At 39.7% G+C, this 20,000-nt stretch overlaps 2 protein-coding genes across 6 annotated transcripts in view; both read left to right on the top strand.

The window, feature by feature from the left end:
• LOC138015607 (potassium voltage-gated channel unc-103-like) overlaps positions 1-11,128 on the top strand; it is a 42,426-nt gene extending 31,298 nt beyond the window's left edge. For all 5 annotated transcript variants that reach the window (XM_068862689.1, XM_068862690.1, XM_068862693.1 and 2 more), the window contains 6 exons: positions 1,612-1,880; positions 2,720-3,113; positions 3,684-3,883; positions 4,311-4,563; positions 7,879-8,081; positions 8,550-11,128. In XM_068862689.1, the coding sequence (XP_068718790.1) occupies positions 1,612-1,880; positions 2,720-3,113; positions 3,684-3,883; positions 4,311-4,563; positions 7,879-8,081; positions 8,550-9,164 (1,934 nt within the window). In that variant the 3' untranslated portion in view covers positions 9,165-11,128. The remainder of the gene's footprint in view (positions 1-1,611; positions 1,881-2,719; positions 3,114-3,683; positions 3,884-4,310; positions 4,564-7,878; positions 8,082-8,549) is intronic.
• Positions 11,129-17,421: 6,293 nt separating this feature from the next.
• Positions 17,422-18,462, top strand: LOC138016155 (alpha-1B adrenergic receptor-like). The gene has a single exon (XM_068863335.1). It carries the CDS (start codon positions 17,422-17,424, stop codon positions 18,460-18,462), a length of 1,041 nt encoding a protein of 346 aa, XP_068719436.1.
• The last annotated feature ends 1,538 nt before the right edge of the window (positions 18,463-20,000 follow it).

Below are 20,000 nucleotides of genomic sequence, written 5' to 3'. Positions count from 1 at the left end.
TGATAATGTGTTGTATTGTCAATCCTGCTAATAACAAGGTCTCTTGAAAGTGTTGTTTGAGCCACCCTAAAATACAAATAAGCAAAATAAAAACGTTCTTAATCGGCTCTCTTAGGAATGTTCTTTAGTACGTTCTTAAAATTTTGGTTAATGTCAGCCTCAACGTTCGTATGAAAAAAGAGTGCATTGGCAAAGTACATAAGAGAGTGTTTCCTGTTTCCTGCGCATGTTTGCTCTGACCTCAGTCCGAATACCTATCGTGACCCGATTGGTTGTCAATAGACGTATTCCCCACCCGACCATTAATGTCGTCATACCGCGGCAATGATTTAAGAACGAGACAGATAGCAATAAAAAAGCAAATTTGTGGTATCTGGTACAATCCATATTTCTGTCGTTTCTTCAAGCAAAGTGTTAAATTCCTGTGGATGTCCTTGAAATATCATCATTACCGGGGTTTTATGTGATACTTTAAATGAAATAGTCCTGTGTCTTTGGTATGCAAGTAGTCTTGTTATATTTACATTTATAACACCTTTCAGTCCTCGATTGAAATGTTCCTGTGTGCATGTGCCCTCCCACTATGTGTAATGAAGGAAAAACAAGAGAAAAGAGGTCATAAAAACCCTTAAATTGTTTCCTTTCTTCCTTTTGTTAGCAACTGTCGTTGTCTTCGAAATAAAGTTGAGGTTTCCGCCATCGAAGAAATAATAGATGTCTTTTTCATGCTGGAAATAAATTCAAGTTACTGTGTTTGTTGTTGACTCAGTGTGGATACCCAACCAGTATTTGATTTGATTTGGTCTGTTTTCAAATTGATTTGTTGTGTCGCCAATTAGTACAGCTATTTTGCTCGCTACACTGCTGAAATATTAGTCTGAAAATATGTAGAAGGGATGTATCGGGGGGACCGACGTTGTTAACTTGTCAGAATCATGAAAACACTGTGTGTGTCATGCGACTAATTGATAACATAGCGCGAAAGACTTCCAACTTTCAAACAATCATTCTCGTGCCTTACGTCTTTGACATTTGAAACTGGCAATTCAACGACGTCATGTCCTTTCAGTCTAGGGTTCCGTTTCTCGAAAATCCCGAAAACCTTTCGAGCCCGAAAAGCCATTTTTGCTGCCAACCGCTTGTTCAGGAAAGTCATTCTTTGAATATGTTTTCAAGGTAACACTGAAAAAGCAAACTAACTGTGAAGTTTGACGACTTCCGTTTTTGAGATATAGAGGGAATTGTTACTCGCGAAAATGGTCCGTAAAGTTTTCGTACTTTCGAGAAACTGGCTCTAGAGGTCCGTTTCTCGAAAGTTGCCAAGCGCTTCGGGACCTTTTCCCACGGGTGTCACAATTTCGTCTTTTTCTCAACGAAACGGAGAGGTTTTATGCCATCAAATTTTACTATCATTTTGCTTTTCAATTTGTTATCTTGACAACATGGATGGCAGTTTCGTAAGAGGCTTTCCGTACCCGAAGAGTTTTCATAACTTTCGTGAAACTGGCCCCAGCTTCCTCCTTCTTACAAGTTTCTAATTTCTTCTGTTTCTTTTCAAGTACGTTGAATAATTTTATTTATTTATTTATTTTTTCTTTGTTCTATTCACAGGTAGCAAGTCCCATCTGGATTTCTTCCAGACTTTAAAACAGCGATATCCGGAATCATACCCGCTTCTCTACACTGACCTTATAATAGATATTCTTTTTATGGTCGACATTCTAATGAATTTCCGCACCACGTACGTTAAGGAGGGCGAGATACTTATCACAAGTCCATGGAAGATCGCCGTCCATTATTTGAAGACTTATTTTTTAGTCGATTTGGTAGCCGCTATTCCATGGGATCTTCTGGCAACTTTTAATTCAGGAACAGAAGAGGTTGGTTAGAATTTTCTTCTACTTGAGATAGAGATTACCAGACACCCTGACGAAGAAGTTACTAAAAAATCTTTCAATACATTATCGGCCAAATGTACTTGCTGTTAGTTGAAAATCAAATCGTTCGTTTTAGCCCATGAAATGAACGATTAAAAAAAAAATGAACGATAAATTTCACTCTATTTCATTGTAAAAGATGTTCCTTGTTCCTCACATGGGGTTTATCAATTTCCTGACTTGAAGTGTATTACATCAAAAACCCTCTCCTGCTACAATAATTCTCTAGACATACCCTTGTCCTGTTTTTTGACTTGTCCTTACGCCGTCTTGCATGGGTTCCCATGCCGCCCAGGCAATGCCAAGGGATAGGGACTCTAGAAAGAAGGCCAAATCTACCCCTGACATAAGAGGTTGCTTTGCGACCTAAATTTTGTCTAAAGCTCGGTATTTGATGTGAAAGACAGCAAACCAAGCAATGTAAAGTTGGGCTGTAGGTTCAAGGCTGGATTCACGTAGTAAACTAAATTTCCCTCGCTATTTTGGATCTTTAAAACTTTTACATCTCTATAAAGGAAGAACAGAAGTTTGCTGTTTGGGTTTTGTTAAACGAGTAGGAACCTTAAGAAAAGCCCAATATTGAATTGACCCATTCTTACATCAGAGGATTCGATTATGTTTAACGCCTGACTTTCAATAACCCTTTTAATATGCGAAAAAGTTGCAGTTCCCTTCTTCTGAAAGCATAGTCTAGAAGGTGGGACAGTGAGTGCCTTACGTGCCTGTTTATCTCTTTGCCACACGTTAAGCTTCTCGTTTCTTTCTTTGTTCTTCTTTTCCAGAACACAATGCTATTTAGCCTACTCAAAACAGCTCGGCTACTTCGTTTGTTCCGAGCTGCCAGGAAACTGGATAGAAACTACGAGTACATGACCTCCTTGCTGTTTTTAATGATCATGTTTTTTATGCTGGTCGCTCATTGGTTAGCTTGCATCTGGTACGCTATTGGCGTAAAGGAATCCGGAAACGATGATATCAAAGCGGTATCATGGCTAGGTATGATGACAGAGAATTTATCACGCGGTGTAATGCCCGGGAAACACCTTAGTCTCCGCACGCGTTATTTGGCGTCTCTTTATTACGTCATGACTTTGTGTACAACCGTGGGATTTGGTAATATATCGGCGAATACGGACGGCGAGATGATTTTCTCCATCGTTTGCATGCTGATGGGAGGTAAGCCAGTTTCATCTACTCCTTGAATTTTACCTTTGCGTTTTGATATTGCCGGAAAGAAAAAATCCTGTGACGCCGGCCGCTTGAATGAAAAATTCGTATCAGAGTTTTGAAGGGCTTAGGTATCAGACGTTCGCACATCATTTTGTCAGTCAAAAGGGTTGGGCATGGAAAGAGAAAAATCAGCTTTTGAATTTTGAATCTTTTTGCGATGTTCCTTGAATAGACTAAGTAGTCTTGTTGTTGTTAATGATGAGGTTTTTGTTGTTTTCCTTGTTGTTATTAATATTAAATTTCCAGGACAGACCGGCGCCGTCGCCATTTCATCTTGACCAAAGCAAATAATATCAAGTCGGCAATTAGGCTGCAAAGAAAAAAGGTCTATAGCCATTATCAATTCAGTTGATATCCAATTTCCTTGGATAGCTTGATGAGTTTGGTTACTGGCTGTTTTGATAGCGTTGATGCGTGAATTGTTGTGCTTTATTGAAAATGTACGCCGTGTGGCATCTTTATTTAATTTTCGTTAAACCAGATGAAGTTTTTTGACCAGTTTTTCTTGCTCTGCAGCCGTGATGCATGCAGCCATATTTGGCAACGTGACAGCCATAATTCACGGCCAATACTCAAGTAATTTCCGATATCGGAAGGAGTCCCTTCAGATCAACGAGTTTGTACGGTACTTCAAGATTAAAAATCCGCTGGCGCGCAGGCTCAGGGATTATTCGCGACATACTTGGTCTCAAACTAAGGGAACAGATATGGCTAAGGTTGGTGTCGTGTGATTGATTAACGTGACTGTTGCGTTTCGTAGAAAATGCTAACTTGAATTCTTCTAGGTGTAATTATTCAACTCTAAACTTAACGTTGCAGGAAAGCAAATAACATTTTGATTTTGTTCTCTCGGGGAGGAAGCGGTGGTCGAGAGGTTGTAGAGCAAGCGTTTTCTTTTTCTCTTCCTAACCTTTAATGATTTGTCTGTACGACAGAAATACGAAGGTCGTTAGTGTTCTTGAACTGAACAATTGCCAATTCTCCTTAAAACTTAGCAATTCCTATGTTGTTGTGTCGTTGATTCTATACAGTACACAACGAAAGCATTTTCGCTTCATGTGTGTGACCATACCAAAAATCAGGTTGTACATGTGCTTGACTTTTGATGATACAATTCCTTTAGAGTACTTTATATTGTTTTAGGTCCTCCAAAAGTTCCCTGATGGTCTTCAGTACGAAATACACCTGCATATGCACCTCACTGTTCTATCCGACTCGTTTCTCTTCCAAGATTTCGAGGAAAGTTGCCTAAGAGCGCTTGCAAAGAAAATGCATCGGCACCATCATCTGCCCGGGCACCAGATTCTTCACGATGGAGACGATATTGACTCAGTGCACCTCGTGAGGCGAGGGAAGATTGATATCTTGTCGAACTCTGAACAGCGTGGAAAAATACGTACGTTAAACTTTGTTTCATTTTATTACTGATCAAAATGCTGCAAGGTCAAATAAAAACTTGTTTCTCCAAAAGATAATAGAAATTATCTCCTTTTGCATTGGATCTCTGTTCAAAAATGAGGCCAGTGTCGTCTTTCTGTCACTGCCACTGCCTTTCTCTGATAAGAAGAATAAGTTGTGGTTACTTTCACTCAATATCTGTGCGTTAATATTAAGTGAGACAGCAAGCTTTTGTGCCCGGTGAAAAATGGAAATAATGAACACTGACCTACTCCGATACCTCTCAAAATGAGTCTACCCTACGAGCATCCGATTACTCATATATGTGGATTCTCTACCACTGAACCATCGGAGACCCTTGACAACTTAGGCCATTGAACTAGACCACAATGTCGATTTCTCTTATTTGACCTTGGCATCAGTGAGCAGTATTATCTAATTTAGAAAACAGGTGCGCCGCGGCAACAAATGGCCAATCAGAATTGGCCTCATGACCACAACTCCTCCTACTGGTCCGCAACCAAATAGCCGCACCATGGAATTGTTTGTGCTAAATGCAAAATGTCATTAGCCGTTGTAACAATCATAATACCGTTAGCTGATGGGTCGCACTTCGTCGCAGATCGGCACTTCTGGATTACGGACTTCTGTAAGACTGGGCTCATTTGACGAATACAGTAAACAACCACATATAAGAGCAGATTTTTTTTTCCAATTTAGGCTACATAGGTTCTTTTTAGAATGGTATTTACAGTAGTTTTAGGCTATCTACGTTCTTACATTGGTTCTTATTTCCACAAATGATATCTACTCTATGATACATATGGTATGACTGATTTCCCCTGATGAACGTGCTGATACCTTTATATTTCAATCATAACCATGAAAAAAAAAGTTCTAACCAAGATCTGGGCAGTTGAAAATTTGTTCCAGACGATGGACGATGGAAATAGACAGGTCATTTTCTAAAATAAGAACCTGTTTTATTTTTTAAGCTAAACTGGTTCTCATGTAAGGGAGGTCTAAAATGAAATTTTATTAAAAAATTATTATAAAAAACGTTCACTGGCTATATACAGTTAAAAACTTTCGAGCTTTCGGCTGTCAGGCTACAGCCTTCAATGGAAATGAATGGAAAAAATGATGACAACTACAATATATACAAAAATAGGTGAGAAAAAGAATATAAAAACGGGAAAAAATATTTGTCAAAAAAACTAATTGTTCTTTTTTAAAAGATGATTTTGCATCATGACAAACGACACAAGACCAGTACAGCTGAGACTTTGTTACATCGCGCAACTAATCTCCCGAGCACAAAACAAGGAAAAGAGAAAGAACTTATTCATGTCATCGACGCTCTACGATCTAACAATTACCCCCAAAATGTTATCTCCAACATTCTAAAGAAGAAATCTTCTACTCAGCGAACAAATCCCATCCCAACACCTGAGGAACTTGTTTGCATGTTTTTTAAATGGGTTGCACCCTCCGAATTCTCCAATTATGCAGTCCTCCCCTATATTAATGGAATTTCTCAGCCTCTAACTAGACTCCTTAGAAAACATGATATTCGAGTTGTCAGCAAGCCATTCAAGACTTTATACAACAGGAGTTTCCCTCTCCTAAGTCCCGCCCTCCGATCGATCTTCAACCTAACGTGGTTTACAAAATATCTTGTGCCGACTGCCCATGGAGTTATGTTGGCGAGACTGGCAGATTCTTTGAAACCAGAAAAAAAGAACATATGAGGAATGTGAAGTCTTACGCAAGAGGCTCCAACATCGCTAAACACGCTTGGTCTTCAAATCACTCTATTGACTTTAAAAATTCCCAAGTGATTGACAAGGGTTCTTCTCGTACCCGCAAGACACTGGAATCTTGGCACACCGCTTCGATGGATCATTCAGATAACAATTCTAGGCCGCTCCCTAATCAATACTCCATTCTTTTAAAAAAGAACAATTAGTTTTTTTGACAAATATTTTTTCCCGTTTTTATATTCTTTTTCTCACCTATTTTTGTATATATTGTAGTTGTCATCATTTTTTTCCATTCATTTCCATTGAAGGCTGTAGCCTGACAGCCGAAAGCTCGAAAGTTTTTAACTGTATATAGCCAGTGAACGATATGTTTTACCCTGGCTACGGTTCTTCTATTTTTAAATGAAATTTTAGCCTGACAGGTTTTTAAATTCTAGGTACTTATGTGTAGGTGTTTACTGTATCGCGTTTGTGATTGGTCAATGACCAATGCATAAATTATATATAGAGTGCAAAACGGAAGTTGCTGTGGAAACACAGCGGTGGAATAACTTTATTGAGTACATAATCAATAAAAATTGTATGAACTTGCGAGTGCATTTCGTGATTCATGTTCTCTCGTGAAGTTTTCAAAGTTCTCAAATTGCACTCAATTTTGAGAAATTTAAAATATCACTGGTGCCCATAAATCACGAAATGCACTCGCAAGATCATAAATTTCCTAGACGTAAATATAAGAATGCGTGAAAAGGCAGTCTAAGGCGTTTTAGATCACAATTATGTGTTTCTTATATACATTCTTTATCTTGATATCCTCTGTAGCTCCCAGTAAGCAGCTTGATAGAGCACTGCACCGATTTCGCAGAAGACGAAGGTTCAAATCCCATTCAATCTTGAATTTTTCAGGCTTTCCCATTCGTTACTGCTCAAGTAACGAAGTGGAAACTGCAAGGATTAAAAAAAAAGTTCAAATAGTTCTCTCCGCACTTCATTAGTATGTCTTTCATATATATTGTCTTCAGGAGCAGTCGTGGCTCAGATGGGTAGTGCGCGACTTTCGGAGCGAGAGGTCCCCGGTTGGATCCTCGGTGACTTCAATGTCTGTTTCGACTTTCCTCTGATCCGTGTAGCTATAGCTTTAAATACCCGTAAAACGGAGCACTGACAGAGGGAGGGGAGGGGGGGTAAAGGGCGTACCGTCGGCTTCCATTGATACCAGCCTCGTAGCTGAAGGAATTACCGACGTTAAATAAAGTGACTTTACCTTTTACCTTTTTTTTACCATGTTAACATCCTCAACAGGACTATTACGAACTCGCAAAAAGACCACCTCCTAGTTGGCACTGATAGGTCATGATGGCATATCTTCAATGATGTTAAGTGAAACGGGCTTAAAACTTACCACTTCACTTTATCAACGAGTAATCATGCAGTCAAAAAATGCATAAGCAACTCTGTATGCTGTGCAAACTGATCACCGAGCAATCAGATACTCGAGAGGTTAATTACCAAACTGTTTAACTTTTTCAACATCATTTTTTTGTCTAAAGGCGAAGGAGATGCATATGGCGCTAGTTTAAGGCAGATTAACTGTCGTCCAAGATCCAAAGTCTCCTTGAAAGCCTCCACGTGCGTGGACTGTCACGTCATTACGCTTAAAGATCTTGAAGATGTAATGGTGTCATATCGTGAGCGACAAAGGCAGCTACTGGGTATGATGGACGCTGCTAATCGAAAAGATGTATATGAAAAGGTAACACGTTAACTACATTTGTTATTTTTCTCCTCCTCAGTCTGTGACTTAAGCTTGCACTTGTCTGTTTGTACTCTCTATACCTCCGTGCCTAGAACCTACCCTGATTCAACGGGCAGTTGTATTTTCACTTGCTACCTTATTATTCTTTTCGGTGCACTTTAGTTTCACCTCTCCCATTTCCGTCTTCCTATTAATAGGCGAAGGTAAAAATTTGCGTATTAGGGTTAAATGACAAGAAAATCTGAGAAAGAATTATATTTTGACTAACTCGGTGAACTGTTGTCCAAACCCTGTGGAAGTCTAAGCTTAATCTTTTTCTCTTACCGACTCCACTTCATTCTACCCATTGTGACTCGACCCACAATCATCACGACGAATTACTTTTAAACCTTTCCAAAAAGCCTGAAGAAGGGTTTTTCTTCACGTTAGGCAAAATTAATTTTTCATTGCTGTTTGTTGTTTCAGGGCCTTTCAAACAGAAACTTTTATGATTCAAATAAAAATGGCGAGAAAAGAATGCCATGTTTCACACAAAAGAAAAAGCGATCAATTGTTGAACAGGAGTATGAATTGAGTGACTTGAAACCAATGCTAGGTATTCCTACTTGCAAACTGTTCGAAACAGAATCCATTTACGCTGATTCGAAAGTTGGAAATGGAGACGTTAAGAAATACAGCAGTTCCTCAATGGACAATACGTTGAACGAAGTGGCGGGACGTTTTATCAACGTAACTCTGAGTGACATCTCTGTAGATGACAACGAAACTGCTATTAAGCCCTTTGGGGATGATATATCGGGGGATGACGTTTGTGAAGGTGATTTTTCAGAAGAAGCCCCACATCATAAACTAAGTATTCGTAAACACTCATGCTTTGACTGTAAAACAAACACGCAACGCTGTAAGTGCGCGGATCTAGAGGTACGAATTGAAGAAATGTCAGGGAACTTGAAGACACTACAAACCCAAATGAGCAATCTCATATCTCTCTTAGAAAGAAATCCGAGAAAAGAATTGAACGATACTCAAAGAGACTTTCGTAACGTGGGGAACCCAAATTGTACCATGACGTCTGTATGAATTGACGGCTCAAGACAAAATTGCAAGACCTGCAAAATATTCCTGGTCACGTCTAGGTATGGAACGAGTCTCTCTTCCATTCTTCGTTCGCGAAACACAATCCTTGGTGACCAGTTCAGGGAGTTCGCAAGAGATCTTCGTCGATGTTAGCAGCGTAGATTCTGACAAAGATATTAGTCCCGAGTTTACGTTAAACTTGCGTAAATATTCGTCCGGCTCCGTGAGTGTTGAGTTTACTACTCACAGTTCAGCTGAAACTGAAGAGAGATCTATGAAGATATGTAATATCGTATTACATTGACCTACTATCTTAACATCTAAGGATCAATTGAGCAACCTTTCTTTTGGGTTTTCACAAATGAATGTGATTATTATGCAAATCATGAATTCATGTGAAGACCAAATTGCACTTATATGAAGCGCAATTTTGTCTTTGGAAAAACGCAAGAGTAATTCTCGCACGCTTTCAGTGTACAAGTTGTCATTTCTTTGGCTGTAGCCTTTTATCTGCGCAGAGATTCAAAGCTTTATTAATATTATCTTTAGCTTCACATGCACTTTGAAGGGAAGAACGGCCTTAAAGGGGTTAGGTCACGCTATTTGAGGTAATTTTGTTAATTATGAGCTCTAAACGTCAAATTGGCAGAGCAAGAATGATTTTCCAGCTGTGTAAATGACATTTTAATATAGACTGATATAAATTTGAAAAAAGGTGGGCCGACGTTTTTCAAATTTACCCAAATTCAATCCATTTCAATCCTCTCCAGGTTTTGTCCATCCATGTCCCTTCTTGGCTTCCCTGTGTTTTGTTAGAGTTCTTCCATAGTTTTGAACAGTTATTTTGATATTTTAGTCAATTCTGTGACCATTCGATCAGTGCTGAAATTGCCTAAAATTGCGTGGCCTAGCCCCTTTAAAAGAAACTCCCTTTGTTTGTTAATTTTCTACCTTGATGAATCCTGACCAGTGCAGTGGTTTCGAATTAACTCTGTGCCAAGAGTGAATTAGATAAGAGTGTCGATCTATCACTTTGTGCTCTTGCCCCGGCACAATCACAAATGGATTTATTTTTAGATACGCTTTGCGCGCGAAACAAACAAGGGGCCGTCAATTTTAACCAATCAGAAGAAGCCATGTCACGCGTGACTGCTTCTGCCATGTTTTTTCGGGGACATAACCCTTTTGCAGATAGGGCGGCCATTTTGATTTCTATTGTTTCCAAAGACATTATGGGATGCTCAGGGGGGCAAATTAATATGTCTTCGTCCCCTGGATATCCCGTATTATTAAATTCTCAACCTCGGATAATGCATTTTGCGTGCTCTGATTGGTTCACTCAATCTAGGTTATCACCTCATATACCTTAGTTTGACCTTATATGGTAAATGATTGCGTTAAGCGTTGCTAAACTAAAGCGGAATTTCTCTTTGAATCGAATAAAGCCAAAAAAGAAAGACAAAATTATGGGGAAAGTTTGGATCAATTCCGACGTTTAGAAGTACGCGAAAAGGCAAGAAATGTTTTTGTGATGAGCCTGCGTCTGTCTGACCACAAGGTCTTACACAACTTTGCGTCTTCATCAAGTTTTCTCGATTTCGCTCGGATTTTCTCGCTTTTTTCGCTCGTATTTCGTACTTTCAAAATTTTTGGAGTTTAAGGAATTTAATAAAACAATTATTCCACTCGCGCTTGTTGGATATGAGATGATTATAGCCAACTCATATCCAACGCACGCTCACAGAATAATTGTTAAATAGCTTTTTGAAACAATAGCAAAAAGTCTATTGATTTTCGCGGGAACGGGTATTCGAAAAATAGACTCATTTGTGGCTGTGCTGGACAGCCCACCCATGCCATAACAACACTCTTATCCAATTCAGTCTTGCTTCGTGCTTTGTATATGATTTAGCCATAGAATTTGCGGTCCCCGGCACATCGTTGAAGTAAATTTCCATTCAATCGCAGTTTTAATGTGATAAAAAAACTTGTGTGAATATTTCCAGAAATGACCCTAATTAGATGCATGCAGATTTCAATAAGCGTCCCAAGTGTCCTCTGGTGGTTCTCCCCAATTTGAACATCACCCGTATGTCCGAGACAATTAACGTCACAGTGTCCTACAAATACTGCTCCTCAATTAAGATACACATCTGCATTTACCCTAAACTAAAAATTACGCTCATCTTTACCCTGTACCCTTATTGGCGGAAATTGGCAGCAAAGGTTTAGAATTGGGGCGTGCATCTAATTACATTCCTGCGCCATCTTGACTGAGGTCAACACCGCACATGATTTATGGGATTTTCTCGGTTTCAAACGGGCAAACCTAACGTGAACTCGGGCAATTTTCCACAGATTTCTTTGTTTTATAAACCCAGCGGCAAGTATGAGCAAATAGAAAGCTAAATCCCTAATTCGCGGCAGCTTGCATAAAGGTCTTTGTAACCGTTCGTTTCCTTTAAAAGCAGCCTAAATCTATTCATTACACTTCAATAATTTCGGTTATCCTTGTTTTGACCTCGCAACAAGATTGGGCAGAAATCGTAAAATTGTATTTTGTTCTGGGAATTATCCGGAAGATATCTGTACTGGGGTGGCGTACATTCAAATGTCTGTAACAGGAAGATACGTTTTCTGCCTGCGACAGAATGGAGCAACCTTATAGACCTTATTCATAAATGGCGGTCAATTTATAATTCTTTTGTCGAAGTGCAAATTAGCCTACCAAGCCTTGATACCATACAGTGAATTGAAAAGAATTCTTGCTCTAAAATGAGGCTTGGTAGGCTAATTTGCACGTGGTCTATGTAATATCATATCTTCCTAGATGACGGATTGGAAGATTCCTGCTCTGCGAAAATTCCATCTCATACCATTCTCGTACAATGCACGCTGTAGATCTCGAGTACATCTCAAGATTACATGCCCGAGCACAAGTGATCAGTGGATTGGGTTCGACTAAAAATAAGCTTAAGGCAGCCGGATCGAATTACATCAAATGTTGGTTTTTGCCGGACAACTGCGCCAACTCAGTTTTCCTGCATGTAAGCTAAACGATTTGCTCTATGATCTTGTTAAGTACTAGCTTCTTTCTCCGTGTAAAGGACAATCAATCCACTGTAACATTAATTAGCTTGTGTAAGGTTTCAGTCTCCTTAAGTTGCTCTTTAGTTTCATATTTTGTATGAGATTTCAATCTGGTAAAGACCTAAAAGTTTAATGTGGAGAGAGATCCTTTCCGTACATTGTCTTAATTATTGGACGATGTTTTTGTTATTGAACACATGATCAATACTACGTAAGAATTCCAAACACACAACGCACATAAAATCAATTAAGATTCTGTATTTTCTATGCACAGGACGGGACGGGACATTTTTTATTAAGTTTCTTTGATATAATACCCACAACAGTCGTGTTGCGAATTCTACCAATGCATATTTGATAGTTTTTAGACCAATCTTTAGACGCTTTTTGAAAGAAACAACATGTAAATACGCCTTTTTGTACCATTTATGCAACAGATTTTTTTTCGGAAAATCTAAGGACCAAGAGTTATTTATTGTTACTTAAAAGAGTTTTATTGAATACTCTGGCCTTTAACAAAGATTGTTTTGAACTTATTTTTTGTTCACTGTGATTATAGTTTAAAGAAATTTCTCGTAAACCGTTTTGTTTCAGGTTAAGTTGTTCGTGGATTTTTCAACTGATTTGGTCTTTGTGTACTGTCGTGATATTATCGCTTCCTATAACGACTTTTTGACGCTCACTAATGAATATCAAAGACAAGGACGGCCCTTAGAACAGACAGGGAGCAAGCAGTGCACAAGATCACATGCTGCGATTGCCAGGCCACTTACGTTGCATTGTAAAACACAAACGGGCGGCAAAGAATGGTGATCTCAATCATAATATTGCTGAATACCATTCAAAAACAAAATGCATTATCGACTGGGACTCTGCTAAGTACTCAGTTCACCTTTTGTACGAACTATTACCAGCGACTTACACTTGAACTACATTAAACCGTTGCCAACCTCTGCTGCGCCTTACAAACGATTACAGAACAGAAACCTTCTACGACCTTCAATTAAAAACTAGATCGTAATGCACCAATCGCCACTCGCCATCCTCACAAACAATCACATTACGATCAAACTCCATCGAGGTATGAAACTCCTCTATTCAAACCATTATCTATTTTGAAATTTCTCGATTTTAATTGGACAAGAAGAAAAACGACACCCCACTTTCGTCCTCAGTATCTCAGTATCTGTTTGGTGCGTACCCGATTCAAAGAAGAACTCTGGGTAAACCCTGAAGAACGATGAAAGGGTACCTTGTTCGTTCGTTTTGCTCGCGCGAAAGGAAAAACAAGTCATTATCGATATTTTCTTTTCATCTCACTTGTTTTGATATACCCGAAATATTTGTCCTTGAATTAAAGTGCCTTGAAGTAAAAAAAATCCTTTGCTTAATTTAAAGACCTTTTAAATTGATACAGAATGTGTTTTTTCTATTTTGCAATACCCTCTCTCGTTCCAGAGATATTCACGTTTTATTAGAAACAGAACGCAAACTGCGGGGACAAACAAGGCTAAACCAGGGCATAACTGAAATAAATTTTTCGTGTCTTAACGTTTCGTATGTATCCGCATACATCTTCAGAAGTAACCATTTGCTACATTTTTGAAATATATAACAGCAATTTGAGTATCATATGAGGTAATATCGATAGTAAAGAAAGGAGGTAATACAATACTTAACAAGGATATACAAGAAACAATGAAAACAAAAGAGTATACACCCTGTAAATGCATATACCGTATTTACGCGGCTCCGGTCCGGTGCGGCGCTTATTCGAGTATTTCCATAAGGTGATAAAAATACACTGTAATCGCTGCAATGCGGCTCTAAGCCAGCAATGGGAATTTATTTTCATTAATAGTGATGTTTTTTTCAGTTCAAAGTAACTATATCTCGATGCTCTTTGATTCAGTCCTCTCTTCAAAATCTTCGCGTTCTTCAGTTCTTGAAAACCTGCAGAAAAATAAGTAGTGACGAGGTTGTTATGAAAGCCAAGCCTTAGGTGAGCTTCAAGTTGGTAAGCCATGAGAAAATACTCAGGAAGTAAATTAAATTGTACAATCAAAATGTTTTGTCTTTGAAATAAGCGCCCGCCCTCCAATAAGTGCCGCATCGGGCCACGAAAAATTTAATAAGCGCCGCGGCGCTTATTCGAGTAAATACGGTAACTAATTAGGCCTGTTCCAAACGTTGTGCTACTGCCGTGCCGAACTCAAATGCAAAACTTCTATTTAAGTACGTCAGTAGCACGCCGTTTGAAACCATTATGCGCGGCACGGCTGACTTAGGTTCGGCACGACTATACTTAACACGGCAGGACTTGCCGTGCCGCACGGCAGTAGCAAGACTTGGTTTCAAACGGCGTGCTATTGTTGCGCCGAACTCAATTCAATTGGTTTGTTTTGTCTTTTGAATTTGGCGCGACTGTATTAGGGTAGATACTTAGCACTTCACGTTACACTCTAATCAGTTAAGTCTTGCTTGAAACGGATTGGTAAACACCTCCAACTCCAACTCACAACGAAGATGTTGCCGGTACAATCCGTTCTCTAGTTGAATTCGTTTTTAACTACAGTAGGTTAAATTGGTGATCCTCATTTTACCCAGGTTAAATACGCACTCAGGTGAATTGAAGAAACTTTTACTGGGGCCTAAAATAAGCCTATAGAAAAGTTAGGGTCACTCACGTTAGAATTAGGTTTGGTTATTGTGGTGTATTGCGGACCTATGTTACCCAGAGAGCAATGCGTTACGAGTGTGATTGTGTGTACGTAAATAAAAAGTCACGAGCTGTGTTTGACAAGGTGTTTCATCTAGTCAATCTCTGTTTGATCGGGACTCAATCGCTACAATTGGCGACGAAGATTTACGTAAAACTCAATATTTCAAGTTGGTGTAGGAATCATGGTAAATAATCTGGATATTGGAGGAATTAAGAATTCCTCCCTTCGATTGCAAAGGTGATCTGACGAGCATCGGTCCCCGTTGGAAGTCATGGAAAACCACGTTTCACTTTTATGTGGACGGAAAGGGAGTAAAGTATGCAAAACAGAAAAAAACCATTTTACTACATTCTGCAGGAATGGATGTTCAGGAAATCGTTGCTACGTTAACTGACCCAAGTGCAACGTGTGCCACGGTTGCCAGCTCATCAGTCAACGTACACCCCCTGTGCCATTGAAGCGTACTATGGTACTATGGTAAATCAGGGTCGGCCAGGGGGGGGCTTAGTGGTATACTAGTATACCCGAAAAAAATTCGCCAAAATACCCAAAAATACCAAAAATTCATCCAAATATACCCAAAATTAATGGAAGCATTGTATACTGTATACCTGAAATTTTAAAGAAAGTGATATACCGAATATCCGTGTTTAAGCTGCAATTTACCGTATACCCGATTTAAAAAGCCCCTGTATACCGTATACCCAAAAACCCTGGCCGACCCTGATAAATGGCGGCCAAGAAATTATTCTTTTGTCTTTGAGCTATAATCATCCTCACTCGCCTCACTTTGGAGCGAAAATTCCTTTGAATTTTGTCCGTGCTAACCAGGCTAGTCAGGGATGATAAGCATAAAAACAAAAGACTAATTTCTTGACCGCCATTTATAAATACGCTCTAAACGCGACGCGTATCCACGACTGAAAACTAACTCTGAAAACTGTAGACTGCAATGAGCGGGAAACACGTTCTTTAGAATAAAAAAGCCAGCCTTAAATTGCGGGCAATTAAAAGGCTAATTAAAACCTTAATAGCTTTCTCCAGGGTCATCATTTTTAATTTTCTTCGGTTCAACGTTGGGAACAACATTTTGTAAAAGACAAAATTGCCGTTGGGAAGAAATGAAACTTTCAGAGTGACAGCCAAACGGCGGTCAAGGAAGGTTGAAAGAAAACGAAAATAGACACAATTAAGCCAAAAAACTCCCAAATCACCCAGTTTACCAATTAACACTAAACTTTTTGTAAAAACATACGGCCACACGTTTTATTGCAAAACTTCCGTTTGATATCAAGAAAAGAAACCAACCCACCTATTTAAGTCAGTTAACTGAAGAAAAAAAGTCAACACAACAAATTTAAACATCTGTCAGGTCTTAATACGAAAGCCAAAACAAAGAATTGAGTCCATAGTCTACAACGGACATATTTATTTTTTGCATGTCGACGACTAACTCGACAATTTCATTTCTAGCATCTTGTGCAAGTCTTTGTCTGGTGACCATTTTTTTCATGAACGGATGGATCCAGACAACTGTTGTCATAGTTGCTTACCTGTAGATAGACCATTGCATGTTAAAATGAGAAAATCATGTTGCGCTTTGGCTCTAATGGAAATTTCAAGCAAATGACACTATAAATGCCATTCGGAAACGCACATACTGCACATTGTCGGTAAATTCAGTCCTTACTTTAAGGGACGAGAAATTTCTTAAACAAGCAACACCTGGAGTGCAAATTGTCATTCTTCAATACAAATTTAACATTCTATCAAAATTTAAGACACTTTTTAGTTCTGGATAGGCAAGTAAGTAGTAGTGCCTACTATTGTTATTGCGCAATTGTTCTGCGCATCTCGAGATACTCGGGTTTCCCATCGGTGAAGCTTACTACTAATTTTAGAAAAACCTTGGATGTATGTCTCGAAAAAAAAATATAACACCGTTGTTATGAGATTCCGCAGTCAAGCGCTAAAACTGGTAACAGGTACGTTGGCACTTTTAACTTACTAACTTTTTGCATTCGGTAAATATAATTTATTTCATTGCCTTAGTATGTGCGCTTTGAAGAGACGACTTCAGTAAACCATCGCTAAGTTAACTGCCGCACCTGGCTGACTCTTCTCGTCAATTTTGCGTATGATTACCAATCTTGTTCTTTATCATAAATTAAGTAACAGATAAAACGGGCGAGCGGAAAATTTTCTTTTTTCGGACAACTAAATTAGCAACATTTCTGTTAGTATGTTTTCTAGTTATTAGCTTGCAATAGTTTCTCAGTACACGTCAGGATCTATAAGGAAATGTCAAATACGGCGTGCAAATAATCTATGTTCAGACCACCTAAACTATTAAAGAAAGACAAAAAAACAGATGCTAAAGGTCTCCTTCTTCAAATCCCAAACGGCGTTCCTCTTTAACCAGTAACCGCTACACTCTCAACAGAAACATGAAACGGAATTGCACCACACCAGATCTAGATTGGGGAGACCAACAGATCGCATTCACAAGCATCGCATCCGCCGTCATTATCGCAAGTGCCTGTGGGAGCTCCCTGGTTCTCAGAGCTTTTTGCAAATTTTCCAACCTGCGAACTGCGTCTAACATGATTGTGATAAGCTTGTGCGTTGCTGATAGTTTGATACCTATCTCCTTTATTCTCCAAATTATCTCCACAGAGATAAAACATAGATCCAACAACTGCAGTATTCATTCTCGCAAGTTTTGCAAAGCAAACGCGTTGTTCAGCTTATTTTTGACCACGGTCATCATTCTTCATCTGGCGTTGATCAGCGTGGATCGTTTCATCGCCGTCAGGTTCTCTTTGCGTTACCAAGTTATACTGACCAATCGCCGAACGCTGATCGCTTCCATTGCAATGTGGCTGTGGGCTGCCCTTGTAACTTTGGTCTTTCCGCAAGCAAACAACGACAAACGAGCCTTTCGAAAGCTTGTTCGCGCTTTTCATCCATGCCTAAAACGCAGCTTTACGTCATGGGGGAAAGAGGGAAAACCCACGCGGTTGCCGTCGGAGACGACTGAAGCGTATCCGATTTTCTTTTTGCTTACAATTTTGGGTATCCCGTTGGTGACCATTTTATGCTCGTACATCTACATCTTCAGAGGGTCCCGTAACCATCGAAAACGGATCCGAACAGGGAACAACAACCCAAGAATATCCACTGTAAAACGAGAACTGAAAGGGGCTCGCATTCTGGCCATTATTGTCGCACTTTGTCTTCTGAGTTTCCTCCCACTGTTCTTATTTATCAGCCTCCGTATTGCTCGTTCGCTCCCAGATGATCCTCAGAAAAAGGGGGATTACCGTAGCTATCGCAAGCTCATGAAGCAAATTAAGACGTACGCATACGTCTTGGCGTTGGGTTTGAAAGCCATTTGCAATCCTCTTGTCTATGGCTTGGGAAACCAGCAGCTCAGAAGCGCTATTCGAAGACTGCTTAAACGCACTTCAGTAATCAGCCCTGCATGACTGCCGGTGAAGTATCTCGCTTTAACATTTCAGGAGGACTAACAGATAAATGACTGTGAAGACATGAAATTCAATTTGTTTTATGCAGAACTAGCCGAAGGAACATGATTAAGCCATGAAAGCTATATCTTACAAACTGTCAAGTTTTAAGTATTACCGTCTTTTGGTATCTTCTAATTTCGACTGTTTCATTAGCCTTGTAGAGTGTAAATGGCTGAATCCACACAGTGACTAAGAACTTAGCGATTTTAGCGAACCGCTTGTGAGCGTGTTTTTTTCCTTAGCCGCTCACAAAGACTTGTGTAGTATGCGTGTATTCTTCATTGGTATTGTTTTTGTAAATAAAGTAGTTTTTAATTTTTTTTCTTATGCTGCGAACATAGAAAAAACAACGATCAATCAATGTTCAAAACAGTAAACCCTAACCCTTTTTAAGGTGGCGAGATAAAAAACTGTAAACAGGTGAACATGATAGACTATGTACTTATTGACTGAGTGGGAGGGCCGGACGGGAAAATATTTGGCCCTCGGTCATGGCGTACGGACCAAAACACGCGCACGCGCATTGGTCCCCACTAAATCTCCAGGGAACCTTACACGTAGCCTTACATTACAGTTTTCACAGCATGATCGAGAATTTTTCTGCCTGCTGCACTACTTCCCGCAGCATTAAGCTGGCCGCCTCGCAAGCCTCGCGTCGTCGCTCGGCTTGCTCGTTGGCAATTATGTACCTATCAATGTTAATAGGGAGGGGGAGGAAACCGGGCAAAAGCTGGGGATACCTGGATTCTGCGATCCAGATAAGCAGTCCTTTGTTTTTAAAATGGGAAAGGAAAGACTAGAATAGCAATCAATATGGACAGGGATGGAGAGCACTATCTTCGCGACGAGTTCTGTTTTTCTGCCGGAAAACGGAACTGAAAGGTGTCGGAGATTTGTAACTTTGACTGCGAGTGTATTTCATCCTTTGCTAAGAAGGCAAGTTCAACTTGCCATAATGGAAGCTACAGCAGAGGACACTGCCCATATAAAGTTGTTCTGGACTCTGTTTAACAAAGTCCTTCAAAAGTTCAAGGGAGTTCCACAAATTTCGACCGGTACTAGGGTGGTATTCAGAGCTAATATGGTCGCGATTTGCAATGTGTTTGGCAGTGAACTGAGCCATTCAATACATCAAGACATGCGAGTTCCATTTCAAAGACCACAGGAATCAGAGAGCTAGGGAGCTGGATGAAGACAGTCCCAATTGTTTTACATCTATGTGTGATGACTTGTTACAAAGCGACGCAATTGAGGGGTACAATGTGACGCAAGCAAAATTAGATAGTTTCATTGATGAATGTCATGGTAGGGAGTTCTAAAAGTCATGGATCTCCCGGGGGCACAACAGGCGCGGTTTTAATTTCGGTGCCTTTGCCCCCAAAATGTTCCCCAAATGAACCAGGCGGAAGTTGTGCATGCCAGCTGGACACACAGAGATTCCCCAAATATGTCATTACTTGATGTGTGCATGGCTGATGTGGGGGACACAGTTGTTT

The sequence above is a fragment of the Montipora capricornis genome, chromosome 9 (assembly GCF_036669925.1).
Source record: "Montipora capricornis isolate CH-2021 chromosome 9, ASM3666992v2, whole genome shotgun sequence".
In the NCBI taxonomy this organism is placed as follows: domain Eukaryota; kingdom Metazoa; phylum Cnidaria; class Anthozoa; order Scleractinia; family Acroporidae; genus Montipora; species Montipora capricornis.
This window is presented reverse-complemented; position numbering and strand designations above follow the sequence as displayed.

Coding starts and splice junctions, on each gene's coding strand:
- LOC138016155 (XM_068863335.1), top strand. CDS start 17,422: ATGAAACGGAATTGCACCACACCAGATCTAGATTGGGGAGACCAACAG.